This window comes from Candidozyma pseudohaemuli (assembly GCF_003013735.1).
Source record: "Candidozyma pseudohaemuli strain B12108 chromosome Unknown scaffold00002, whole genome shotgun sequence".
Lineage (NCBI taxonomy): Eukaryota > Fungi > Ascomycota > Pichiomycetes > Serinales > Metschnikowiaceae > Candidozyma > Candidozyma pseudohaemuli.
In genome coordinates, this window is record NW_020194436.1 from 313,354 (window position 1) to 325,399 (window position 12,046).

The window sequence follows — 12,046 nt, forward strand, 5'->3', positions numbered from 1 at the left end:
AATCGAAAATCTATAATTTTCTTATAAGCGATCAAGGTACAATTTAGCAGAGTCACCCCATTTTTCGGCACCCTTGTAATTGGCCATGTCCTGTGGCAAATAGCGAATGGCACCTGCAAGACGACGACCATCCTCTGGATATTGATCGGCAAACAATTTAAATGGGTGAAGGTAAGTTCTGATGGTGAAAACAATGGCTCCAGATTCAGGCAACTTTGTGAGAACTTGACGCTCACTGCGGTAATGTAATTCTTTTTCGTCAAATGTGGGCGCTTCTGTGCTGTAGTCGTTATGATAGCCTTTGTTGTCGTTATCAACATAGTACTTGTCATGAGCCTGAATAGAGAAGTTGGATCTTGTAACCATCTCATATGGGTTAAGACGGTCGAAGAAGCGGTTCATCGATTTCTTCAACTTTTCCTCATATCCAGGGATAGGAGCGTGAACACTAGTAAGAGCCTTATCAAATTTATCTTTGGGATCAAAGCCAGCAGCAAAAGCAAAAACGCCTGCTTTGAAGAAGTACTCATCACCATACTTTTCGTCTCCACGGGAGGGGTCTTTCAAAAGAATAATGAAGTCTTCCTGAATGACACGAGCCAATGCTTCCTGAAGTTCGGTTCTGGAGTGGTTTTCAGAAGTCAATGGGACATGCTCACCAGTAATGGTATTGTGGATGCCCTTTTCGTCTTTCTTGAAGTACATTGGGTACTTGGTGCACATATAAGTCATGGTGACATCGTAAAATTCCCTGATAGCATGATCCGCCTCTGGGGACTCGAAGAAGGTGCTACCACGCAAATCTTTGTCCGCTGGATACTTGGTGTTGGTGTTGGTGAGGATTTTTGTCTTTTCCTCCAATTCCGTCAAGTACGAGTCTTCCAACAAGAGCCAGTCCTGGGTGTCCAACTTAGTGATTCCCATCGTCAAACGGTAAGGCTTATCCTTGTAAGGATATGACTTCAATGGCTCTTCTTTGCGCCAGTCAAAATCAGCAGCCACCGGAGCTACCAGAAATGAGTTTGGGGTCTTGCTAGGTCTTGCAGCCACCGGCTTGACCTTGGAACCCTTCCTCTTCACCCACCATAATACAAACAACACAACAGCAGCGGCGAGGTAGATGTGAAGAGATAACTTGGGTTCCATAAAAGGACGTTTGAAAGTCGATTGTTGAGGTTTGAGAGGCAGAAAGGGTAGCGGCTTTATAGTGCGGAATCTACAGCAGGCTGCTTTATCTGGAGTGCGATAAGGAAATTACTAGCGACACCTCCAACTGAGTCACTATGTGGAGACCGTTGGCTGCACACAGTAGCGAGACCAGGCCAGAACATGCTACACCTAAAGCAATAAAACGAAAAGAAACAGGATTATCGGAAATCATCAATCAGCAAATTAAGAAAAAGTAGTAACTTTTTTTTTTGTTTTCCAATTTGCAAAGCACACCCTCGTTTGGATTGTTGGGAAGGTTATGGCGTGCTGGAGTACCTGACGGAAAGATGTTCCCGAATAACCTGGATATACCAAGGCAGGTGGGGCTATCAATGCGTTTTAGGTTACCGTTTTGAGGGGGCTTCAGCACTTGTTTTTGACCAGGGGTGTCTAAGTCCAGGACATATCGTGCCAGCAGTCCCGCCTTATGTATGCCAGCGGGGCGCAACCAAAAATACACCTGACTTCCGAGCTAATGTGAGTTGAAGGAGAAGCTGTGAAATTGCCAAAGTTTGTAGATGACTTTTACAACCTCGTAATTCTCGTAAATGAACCATATCCTGGAGCATCTGGAACACATCCGTGCACCAGCATAGAGATGCCCCACAGACTTTGCACCCAAAGAAAGAAATCGATATAGTCAATGTCGTCGTCACTCAAACTCGTGGCCGGGATTTTGAGTGCCGACCAAAAGTCAGCTATTGCATCCGAGCTAGCCGAAAATTTGCAAAATCCACAGAATGCGGCTGCTTTAGGAGAGCTCATCGGAGAGGTCGATGAGCTGACTCTGGAAAAGATTATACCTCAGATCAAAGCATACTGCTTGGACGTGCTCTGCAGTGGAGACACAGAGAAAATTGAAATTGCCATCAGGTTTGCCAATTATGCAGGGGAAGCTCGTACAGCCATTCTTGAGAAAGTATTTCTGCTTCTCAAGGCCTCTCTCGAGGGTATCTACGTGCTAAACACCACCAAGTTGGCCAATTTAGAGGAGTCCCTTGAGAAGGAGGAGCTTTTGCATTTGATGACATTTTTATCGTCTTTCTACGTCAGTGTTGACCTCCTGCAAAGCAAATTGGCAGACCAAGTCGACCTGGTATTCCTACTCTTCCTTGGCCATGTAGACGACGAGATTTCTCGTGAATGCTCTAAAGTCGTCAGATGGAGGGTGAGAACGCTAGTAGATCGAGCATTTACAGACGTGGAATTTGCGAAATACTTGTGGAGTACCATTTTCGATCTACTCAAACCGTTAGGAACCAAGCAGCATGCGCATAATTCATTCATTTTGTGGCTTCGAGTACTCAGTGCCAAAAATGGTCGTTTAGGGGAAGACGAGTATTTCCAAAAGTCAATTGTGTCTCAAAACTTCTACTGGGAAACTCTTCAGTCGGGTCTTGCTGGAGCTTCTCATGAGATAAGAAAGTTCTGCTTGTCTATCCTTCAGCTTTCCATCAAGCTTATAAACCACTCATTTAAAACGGAACTCTTTCAATGGGATACTAATGATGTGGAAGACGCATTGGAAGAGTGGAGCGTTTACACCACTCTTTACGAGATTGTTGGAATTGACACTTCATTGCATCAGACTCAGGGAGCTGAAAACGAGATCTTGGATCTTTTCACTCCGCAATCACGCATTCACTCGTCATGGGGTTTCTGTCTTCTTTGCACAGGCTTCCAGTCCTCGATGGACTCAGTCAGGAAGTTTTCAACTCAGCTTCTCTTATCTATCAAATCTGAGAATCTTTTTCTTTTCAAATATGGATTACCCTTTTTGAAAGAAACTTTCTTGCCTTACATGCTTCAATCCTCGCATTTCACCGTTAGAAAGAAGGGTCCCTTCACAAATGAATTGGCATGTCAGTATGGCGAGAAAGTCGCTGACTTTTTGGCAAACTTGTTCAACAGCTTGACGTCACAAGAAGAGTTTGAAAGCGTGAGCTCATCTGTGTTAGAAGTTCTTGTTGGTGTAAGAGAGACGTTCGACGCTGTTAAGATCTACACCGCCTGGGGTATTGTCAGAGGTCTCGAGGGAAAAAACGCCTTAAAGTACGGTATCCATGACCAGATGTTGGCCAAGCTCTTTGACAATTTTTCAGAAGGCGATCTCTTCAGAAGAACTTTGCAAACTCTCGTGCTTAAAATGATTTTGTGTTTGAAGCTTGAAAACATAAATGATTTCTCGGTTCTTCTTACCAAATTCGTGAACTACAATGGTACCAAAATTGTTGTTGAAAACGTGCAGCTGATTGTTGCCTACTTAAAGGCATCTCGTTGCAGCCTGGTGGAGCTCTTGGAACACCTCAATTCATCGGGTGTGAACACCGGAAATTGTGTTCTCTTATACCTTGCTCTGGAAATGCAGTTCACACAGCTGGATTTTGAAAATACATTGAAGAGCGCTGATGATGAAACCTTGCTCGCAATGACTGAGTATGGAGTAAGTTCAGATAAATTCCGTTGTCTTGAGAACCGTTTAGGAGCCATAGTACAAAGCTCTCTCCAGGGTAACGAATCATTGACCACATACAAAGCTTTATCCTCAATTCCAATCGCAACGCTTCCTTTACCAGAAAGCCTTACCATCAAGGATATTTGGGCGCTGATTATCACTGACTTTCAGTCTGAAGATTTTGGAGTGCTTGAATTGGCAGTCAACAAACTTAAGTTTGTTAACAAGGTCTCTTCCTCATCCAAGGATCATTTGAAGGTGGCGGATATCGAGGACCTACAATCGAAGATGTTCCTGGGGTCTGACGCCTTGAGGTCACGTAACGACTTTTACAAACTCAAGGAGGACGGATTCAGTCAGCTCCATATCCAATTACAGAGAATAGTCGAAAGAGCTCCCCAGGAGACACCGGCATCTCAAATCGTGTCTCTCCTTGACTTAGGTACTACAAACTCAACCACATTGCATGCAATTGTCTCCATAATCTTTAAGCTTGTTGACGAAGGTGTATGCGACGAAGAAAGTCTTACTACAGCTATTTTTGGACTTTGTGAAACTTGGGAGGAGCTTTGCAATGAGAGACTCAAGTTGTCGGATAAAGACTTGCACTGGGCGGTCATTGATTTGCTTCTTCATCCAACTGTCATGCGTAAAGCTCGCTCAGAAGAGTTTATCAATGACGCCATTTATGCTTTCACGCAATCTATCCTCGAAAGTTCTTTCGGTAGACGTGGTTTGATTCCGAGGTTAATCAAAGGACTCTCGAACTTCCAGGTTTTAGACCCACAAGCCTTTGAGGAGATCAAGTTTATTCCTGATATCTTGGTGCAAACTGTTTGCCATCGCCAAGTCTCTTCTCATGCATTCAAGATGGAGATAGTGATTGGTACCCTCTATGATGAAAAGATTGCACCATCGGAGTCCAACATATACAAGGAGCTCTACGGACCTGAAGAGATTCTGGGCAAGATATGGCTGTTTGCCATTCTCAACTCGATCAAGACCGAGTCGTTTGCCTTGTCTGTGATCAACGCTATTTTGAATGAGGAGGACACCTACCGCATGGTGAATATCACAAAGCAAACTGATGGTGCAGAAGAATATGTAAGATGCCAGTTAGCCAAAGCTATTCTTTCCGTCATCGACAGAGTTTCTGTGGAGAAAGTGACATCATCTGTGTTCGAACAGTTCAACTATTTCATCGAGAACGATCCAAGTCCGCTCGTTAGAATATACTTCGAGTGGATAATTGCTCTTCAATTGGCAAGAAGCCATGATCTTGCCGAGGTCTACTTCGAAAAAGTTGCCAATTCATTAGAGTCACACGAAGTGAAGCCGACCGTGGTTACAATTTACGAGAGAATACTTTATTTGATGATCCTGTCATTGGACGAAAAACAAGAGGTCGAGTACTTGACCAGACTCTTGACTATCATTATTCCAGCTGCGTCCACAAACAAGGCAATCACCCGTCACTTTTCTATGTCTTTGGCTACATCAGTGCACGAGGAGATCGGAAGGAAGAACTTGCCTTTGGACCAGAATCTCATCGCATTGGTTGAAAATATGTATAAGAGCGCAGTGGCATCCAGTGCCTTTGGTCAATACAGAAGTGGTGATGCGCTTTTGTGGGACATTATCAACGATTTGGACTTGGTGAGCATATCAGGTGGCTTGTTGTTGAGACTCAGTGACAGGGAGGTTGAGTTCTTCACTAGTGAGCAGTTTAATAGGTACCTCACAGAAGAGCAAAAGGCACTCTTGAATCACCCAGTGGGAGAAGACCGTGTTGAATTGTGGGTATCTAAAATCAAGGCCGATCAACAGGAAAAGAGAGATTTGCAGGAGGCAAGTGGAACCGCTTCGATGCCGTTGCAAACTAAAAGTCATGCTTGGAGTACCGTCATGGATGTTGATGGAAGTGATGGAAACGACGTCAAGCGCAGTGACCTAATTGTTGTTGCATCGTTGGTGACCAAAGCGCCAAACCTTGGTGGTATTTGCAGACTATGTGATGTTCTAGGCGCTGGTCTCATGACTGTGTTTGACATGAAGATGACAAAGAATGCCACTTTTAAGAATGTCGCCGTTACTGCGGACTTCTGGATGCCCATGAAGGAGGTGCTTCCCTGGAATATTCGTGACTATCTTAGGGAAAAGAAGGTTGAAGGCTACACATTGATTGGTCTCGAACAGACAGACAAATCGGTTGTCTTGAACGGTGATCTCCAGTTCCCCAAAAAGTCTTTGATTCTTCTTGGAAGAGAGAAGGAAGGTATTCCTGGTGAGCTTTTAGCCGAATTGGATCTCTGTGTGGAGATCAAACAAGTTGGTGTGGTCAGATCCATGAACATCCAGACAGCCACAGCTGTCATCTGCCATGCCTACTCCCTGCAGCATTGCTAATGTACATTATATTTTAGATCTAATTAGAAAATTGCCCCATCCTGATCTTGTAGATCCTCCTCGACCACAGCATCAAGAGCAGCGACAACTTGTGAGCTGAACTGTTTCGCTAAACTGACAGCCTTGAGAAGAAGAGCGGGCTTGATCCCCTTTAAATTCAGATTATTGGAATTAGTGGCCAAGTTGATGTTTGTGATTGGAGAAATGACCTTGTTGTTATACCAGCCCACAAGAATACCGCTTTCGAGAACCTGCTCTTCCTCCACAGAGGGTTCTATAACAACATTTTCGCCAGCAACACCAAAGGTGAGGAACAAAGGTGGTTGGAACTTCTCAATCTTGAACACCTCAGAGAGAAACTGGGAATTTTCCCAGTCGTCAGAAAAGGTTGGTTGCTCCTCAATCTCAGCATCGTCTGTCTCGGAAACTAAAAGAGGCAATCTGGTAGAGCTGAGCGCCAAGTAGGAAGCCATGCTGATCAATGTCAATGGGTAGGACTGATGTGAAATGACAATGCAATCGATGAAAAGTTTGTAACTGTATTTTGAAGTGAGATGCAAGTTCTTGACTGGGAAGTTCTTCTCGAAGAGATTCGTCATATTGAACTTCAAGTTCAGCACAAAGTTGGAGTCGTCACGGAAACCGGCTATGTCAACGTCGCATTCTATTAAGTTTGGCTCCTTACCAATCAAAACCACCTTGGATTTCACACTAACAATGCACTCGGATCCATCTGCCATTCTGATTCTTGCAGAACCGTTGGAGCTCGGTAGAAATGCGGTCTTGGCCTCTAAAGGTCTAAATTGAAAAGCTTTTCTGCCGTCTGGACGGACAGGAGGCGACATCGCCAATGAGTCGAAGAGATATGCCCTCTCTGCCGGTGACAAAATCATTGCGATGGGACTTTGAGGTTGGAGCTAAACTGAGAAGATGAGCACCGCTAAATGTGTAGGTACTGCAGGAAAGTACTGGCTGCAAAACAGATGTGCCATTGCAACCGGGGAAGTCACTTGGTTTGAGGGATTGGAGAACATGAAGGAGCCTGATTCACTGATTGTCAGGCTAATACAAACTTGGTCTGGTGAAGGATACTATAACAGTTGAATTGAATGGTGATCAGAACTCATTGTAGCACTGATATCAGTAATAATAATCCAATCTAAGGCAGAAGAGGCGAAAATTCATCGAATTGAAATTATATATCTTTATTTGGCTAATGTTGGTCTCGCCTTTGTAGCATCATTCAGTGAGGTGGACAATACACATATCTCACGTTGACAAATTGCCAATCAGAAGAGTACGTCAAAGCGAAGAGAATAACCAAAATGAACTTACGCAAAGCTTTTTTGTAATTCCGTTACAATCTTTGATATCTTAATTTTTTTTTTTACCTCATGGGGGTACCAAATTACTCCGGCTATCTTGCTTTCCCAAAAATGATCTGCACACGCCCGCATTGAAAACATACGCAGCCAAACATCAAAACCTCACAATCAACCAGTGCAGATGTCCTTGTTCTCCAACAGCTCAGGTAGCGTAATGGCTTCATCTGACTCTAAAGATCCAGCCTGGTATCAAAAGTCTAATAAAAAGGTGATCCCAAATCATCTTGTTCCCAAGAAGAAGATAGGATTCCAGCTTTCCGCTGTGTCGAATAATAAAAGAGACCAAAACAAGAGAAGCACGGGGAAAGACGATGAAGCATTCAAATCTACCGACTTCAATGTCATAAGTTTCGGAAACAAGACTCATAGAAATAGCAATGCCAGCTTTCAAGACTCGTCCCTCCTTGCTATTAAAGACCAGTCATTCGAGGGTAACAACAACAACAACGAGGACTTGCCATTGTACAATTACAACGAGGATCTTCCTCCACCACGCTCACTTTATGACTTGAATGATGACTCCTCAAATGCCGTTAATAAGCCTATCCAACAAACCGAATCTTTCATCACTAAGGACCCCCGCAGCTTCCTGAACGCATTTGCAAGAAACACTTCTCCTGATGACTCCAAAGCGGATGATAAGAAAATCTTGAAGAACCCATTGCGTCACAGTGAGGCTGCTGTGCTTGTCTTTGGCTACCCCGAAAGCATGGCTAACCAAGTCATTGCACACTTCCTGGAATTCGGCACGATCCTTGAGGACTTTGAGGCCGCAAAATCCACAGCCACATCCTCTCCAGAAGAAATCTTCCAAGGTCCAACGACGGGTGCATTTTTCTCATCCAGTTCAGACGAAAAGCAGCACGAAAGCCAGCTTAAACCACCTATCTTCTGTGGAAAGTCATGGGTGAAACTCACATACGACAACCCATCTTCAGCTGCGGACGCGCTACAAGAGTCTGGTTCAGTGTTCAATGGTGCTCTTATTGGAGTTGTGCCATACACAAAGAGTGCCGTGGAGAAGTTGCAGAACCGCAAATTGACCAGCACGGAAGATATTGGAGGAGGCCTCCAGGGTCTACAGCTTGGAGACTTCTCCAGCAAAGTTGACAAAGGGGTCATCGGAGACTCTAATGATATTCAGGCATCTTACATCAAAAGACTCGAGGTGAAAGATGGCTCCGAGATGTTCTTGAAGGCGCCCAAGGGAGACCCACAAAATCCAAGCGAACTGAAGAAGCCAGAGCAGAAACTAGGCTTTGTCGGGACGATATCAAACTACCTCTTCGGATTTCACGATTTGTGATGGAACTTATTTGCATTGTATATTAACCTGGTCCATATAGATCTCATTATTGCCATGGCCTTTTTGAAGGCGAAGAACTTCTCTGTGGGGAGCTTGATCTCGACAAGTGAGTCGGTGAAGGCGAGCCCCGGTGGGAAGGAGTGTAGTAGTTTCGTGTTGGTGACGCTCGTGAAGGTGATAGTTGCGTCCTCTGGCTGAAGGAAAGTCGTGTAGGAGTTTTCAAGGGGGAATGTCTGGGCGACTGGGGACGAATGAAGGAGTCGTGGCCAGTACGTGTGACGAATGGCGTAGACAGCGTGATCCAGCTTTGATGATTGTCATCTCCTCTTGTGGATGTATACAAGTCAGCGAAGGAAGTATCTCTGTGCCTAGAGTAAGCACTAGCAGGGAGGGTATCCCTCGCAGGGGAGGCGGATCTCGAGGCATACTGCTTTTCGGCACGGACACTTTTTATTCTGTTGCCGTGAATGTCGTGGGTATAGAAGGCATTTTCATTCTGCAAATGACCCTTACGATCATCGTAGGCCACCATGGATGATGCAGCCATAGGGCCGTAAGTGGCGTCGACAATTGCATTCTTTTTGAGCACGGAAGTCTTTGGAATAACGTATTTCCGGTTGTATTCGTTGAACGTTTCTTGGTATATGATCTGCTTGTCGCCTATTAGCAGTAGGAACTTGGAGACGAGGCTGTAGAAAGCAATGTCGTAGGCCACGATAATTAAAAGCGTTTTCCATAGGGATATCAGCGAAGCAAGCTTAATCACAAAGAGTGTAATTGGGCAGAAGGTGACCGCAAGATGGATTTGGAAGAGGGAAGGGTCCCAAACCTTCAATACCCAAACGTCTTTCTGGTCGAACTCCACTTCGTAAGTGGTTTCGCCGTCTGATTCATCATCAGAAAGATAGCGCAGGTGACCCTCAAAGTAGGAGAGTATCTTGCCAAAGAACCCCCTGTCGTCAGAGCTCGAGACAGTCAGTTTGGACACATTAGATGCCTTCGGTCTGGCGGCATTTGTAGACGAATTGAGCAAGGTGTACTCTCTATTTGAGATCCAAACCACAGTGATAGCATTGATGATGGAAGCCAAGGCAAGGATCACGACCAAGGCGTTCACTAGCCATACCCAGCGATTGCCACTGGTTTCATTACTCACACTAGGATAGTGAATTGGATCCAGAGATCCAGTAATTGCACGATTTCTAACCTGCTTATACACACTGGCATCAGCACGAAACAAGTCATTCAGGCGCCGCAGCCTCACTGTGTTGTGGCGATCACCAATCTTGCAAAGTAGAGCAAACACCGTCGTGAGCACTATACCAATGGGTAAAGTGGAATGAACGTAATCATCCCAATCGATCGAGACCACAGCCTCATTCAACCCGAGGATGAGGTCCAACGGATATGCCTTAATGCGCTCCAGGATGGATACCCTGCGCAGTAGACGTTTTGCCATGGAAGAACGTGTTTGTTTGTTTTCGCGATACTGCAAGGCAGTTGTATCAACACATCTACTACTCGTCAATGGAGGACACACTATCCCGTGCCAGAAGGGGCAATGAGGCATTGCATCAGCTGCTTAAGCTGCTTATGAATGACAGGACGGAACTTAGGCCTCATAGGGAGGATAATAGGACATTTTTTGAGGAGTTCAAGAGTAACATCGAGGCGATCAAGAAGAGCCATTACACGCCCGAGGCTAAAGTTACGGAAAACGACAAGGAGAACTTGGGAAAACCGAAGAAGGATGCCACAAATGATGAAATCACAGAGAATGAGACGCGAGCGGGTCGAAGCAAGGATATGCTATTGTCGAAGCTCGACCGTCAAAGTATCAGTATCGAGACGCTTGAGGCTGAAATCAGAAAACTTCGGCTCCAAAATCAACAATTACGAGAGACCAACTTCGGTTTAAAGGAACGAGCAGAGAGGGAAAAGGAAATGAGAGAACGTCTTGAAAAAGAGAGTCAGAAGCCAGTCAAGGCCCCGAGCAGACCTCGAGAGTCTGCAGCGAAAGTGCAATTTGTGCCTCAGGCCGATGCAGCCCAAATCGCGAAAATACACCGCCAGGAAAACACAATCGATCAGCTACGCACCGGCTTGGCTCTAGTGCACGAACGGTACGAGGAAGCCAAGCGAAAGTGGGAGGCGAGCGTGGCTGTGAGTGCTTTTCAAGAAAGGGTAATTGTGGATCTTAAGGCAAATTTGGGCCAAGGATATCAGCAACCTTCGGACCTCACAGAGCAGCTTCTCAGTGGCTGCGAAATTGACTCTAGCGACGATCGCGCAGACACCACCCAGTTGATTCTTGGGCGTCCGAGCGGAAGCCCCTACGACCATCTAGGCCAAGGCCACAGCCGATTCAAGGCAGCAGCACTTGCGGTACTTTTCACCGTGAGAGCAAGGCGGGCCGTCGAGAAGGCACGCAGGGAGAAACTAATTTAAGGCGACGTAAAGAAAAAAAAAAAAAAAAAAAAAAAAAAAAAGCAACAAGTTTTGACGGGTTTAGCGGTTTGTGCTTTATCAGCGAGGTCCAAGGCGAGCGCTGCGTCCGACCTATTGAGGCAAGTGCGGGCCAAGCTACTGGCAAGGGGCCATCAACCACAATGGCAAATATGGGGCGGAGTGGGCAAAAAAAAAAAAGTTAAATTATCAAGGGGCAATTTCAGCATCCATTGAACCACACGAGGTGAAATTGGCCCGTCAAATTGTCAAGTCTTGTGCAATTAATGTGGAGGGATATGTCAAGTCTAATGATATAAGGTGGCAGCATTACAGGTAACCTTACTTCAAATGAGGCAAGCACATGGAGGAAACGCCAATGCACTTCGTCAAAAGCGGTGAATCGGCGGCAGCGGCTTGACGGCCAAAGAACAGAAACAACTTCCAAACGGCGATGTTTCTGGAAGCCCGGGCGGTGCTTCTTTATTTGTTTGTTTTGCAGCCACAAAAAATAACCTTGCGCCCATCAGGCGAGGTCACTCACTCATTCCGGGCCGAGCGTCACAGAGATGCGGATTACTCGGACTGCAAGCGACTACCACTACACCGCGAGCCATAATAAAAACCATTCATTCTGCTACGCTTTGCAACGGAGCATGACAGGCCAAGTAAGGCGGTTATGTTGGCTCGGCAGGCTTGGGCTGGGTTGCGGGACAGACGCTGGTCAAAAATAGCACACTGCGTCGCCTCTGGACTGCACACACGCTACGCTCCCCCATACACCTAGACCTTCGCCGCCTCTAGACCTTCCTCCCTGCGGCATAGTCGCCCTGCGCCAGT

The 12,046-nt window shown here is 45.7% G+C and overlaps 6 protein-coding genes across 6 annotated transcripts; 3 read left to right on the plus strand and 3 right to left on the minus strand.

Moving 5' to 3' along the window:
* Positions 1 to 21: 21 nt before the first annotated feature.
* Positions 22 to 1,146, minus strand: HRQ2 (Hrq2p; the record flags this gene model as incomplete). Its single annotated transcript, XM_024856908.1, has 1 exon — positions 22 to 1,146. One exon carries the CDS (start codon positions 1,144 to 1,146, stop codon positions 22 to 24), a length of 1,125 nt encoding a protein of 374 aa, XP_024714788.1.
* Positions 1,147 to 1,852: 706 nt separating this feature from the next.
* Positions 1,853 to 6,070, plus strand: C7M61_001502 (tRNA (guanosine(18)-2'-O)-methyltransferase; the record flags this gene model as incomplete). The annotated part of the gene is made up of 1 exon (XM_024856909.1): positions 1,853 to 6,070. The coding sequence occupies one exon, from the start codon at positions 1,853 to 1,855 to the stop codon at positions 6,068 to 6,070; it is 4,218 nt and encodes a 1,405-aa protein (XP_024714789.1).
* A 23-nt stretch (positions 6,071 to 6,093) lies between these two features.
* Positions 6,094 to 6,963, minus strand: RRP42 (exosome non-catalytic core subunit; the record flags this gene model as incomplete). Its single annotated transcript, XM_024856910.1, has 1 exon — positions 6,094 to 6,963. One exon carries the CDS (start codon positions 6,961 to 6,963, stop codon positions 6,094 to 6,096), a length of 870 nt encoding a protein of 289 aa, XP_024714790.1.
* Positions 6,964 to 7,576: 613 nt separating this feature from the next.
* Positions 7,577 to 8,761, plus strand: C7M61_001504 (FG-nucleoporin; the record flags this gene model as incomplete). The annotated part of the gene is made up of 1 exon (XM_024856911.1): positions 7,577 to 8,761. The coding sequence occupies one exon, from the start codon at positions 7,577 to 7,579 to the stop codon at positions 8,759 to 8,761; it is 1,185 nt and encodes a 394-aa protein (XP_024714791.1).
* Positions 8,762 to 8,807: 46 nt separating this feature from the next.
* On the minus strand, positions 8,808 to 10,220 carry C7M61_001505 (uncharacterized protein; the record flags this gene model as incomplete). Its single annotated transcript, XM_024856912.1, has 1 exon — positions 8,808 to 10,220. The coding sequence occupies one exon, from the start codon at positions 10,218 to 10,220 to the stop codon at positions 8,808 to 8,810; it is 1,413 nt and encodes a 470-aa protein (XP_024714792.1).
* Positions 10,221 to 10,288: 68 nt separating this feature from the next.
* C7M61_001506 (uncharacterized protein) lies at positions 10,289 to 11,209 on the plus strand (the record flags this gene model as incomplete). The annotated part of the gene is made up of 1 exon (XM_024856913.1): positions 10,289 to 11,209. One exon carries the CDS (start codon positions 10,289 to 10,291, stop codon positions 11,207 to 11,209), a length of 921 nt encoding a protein of 306 aa, XP_024714793.1.
* Positions 11,210 to 12,046: the final 837 nt, after the last annotated feature.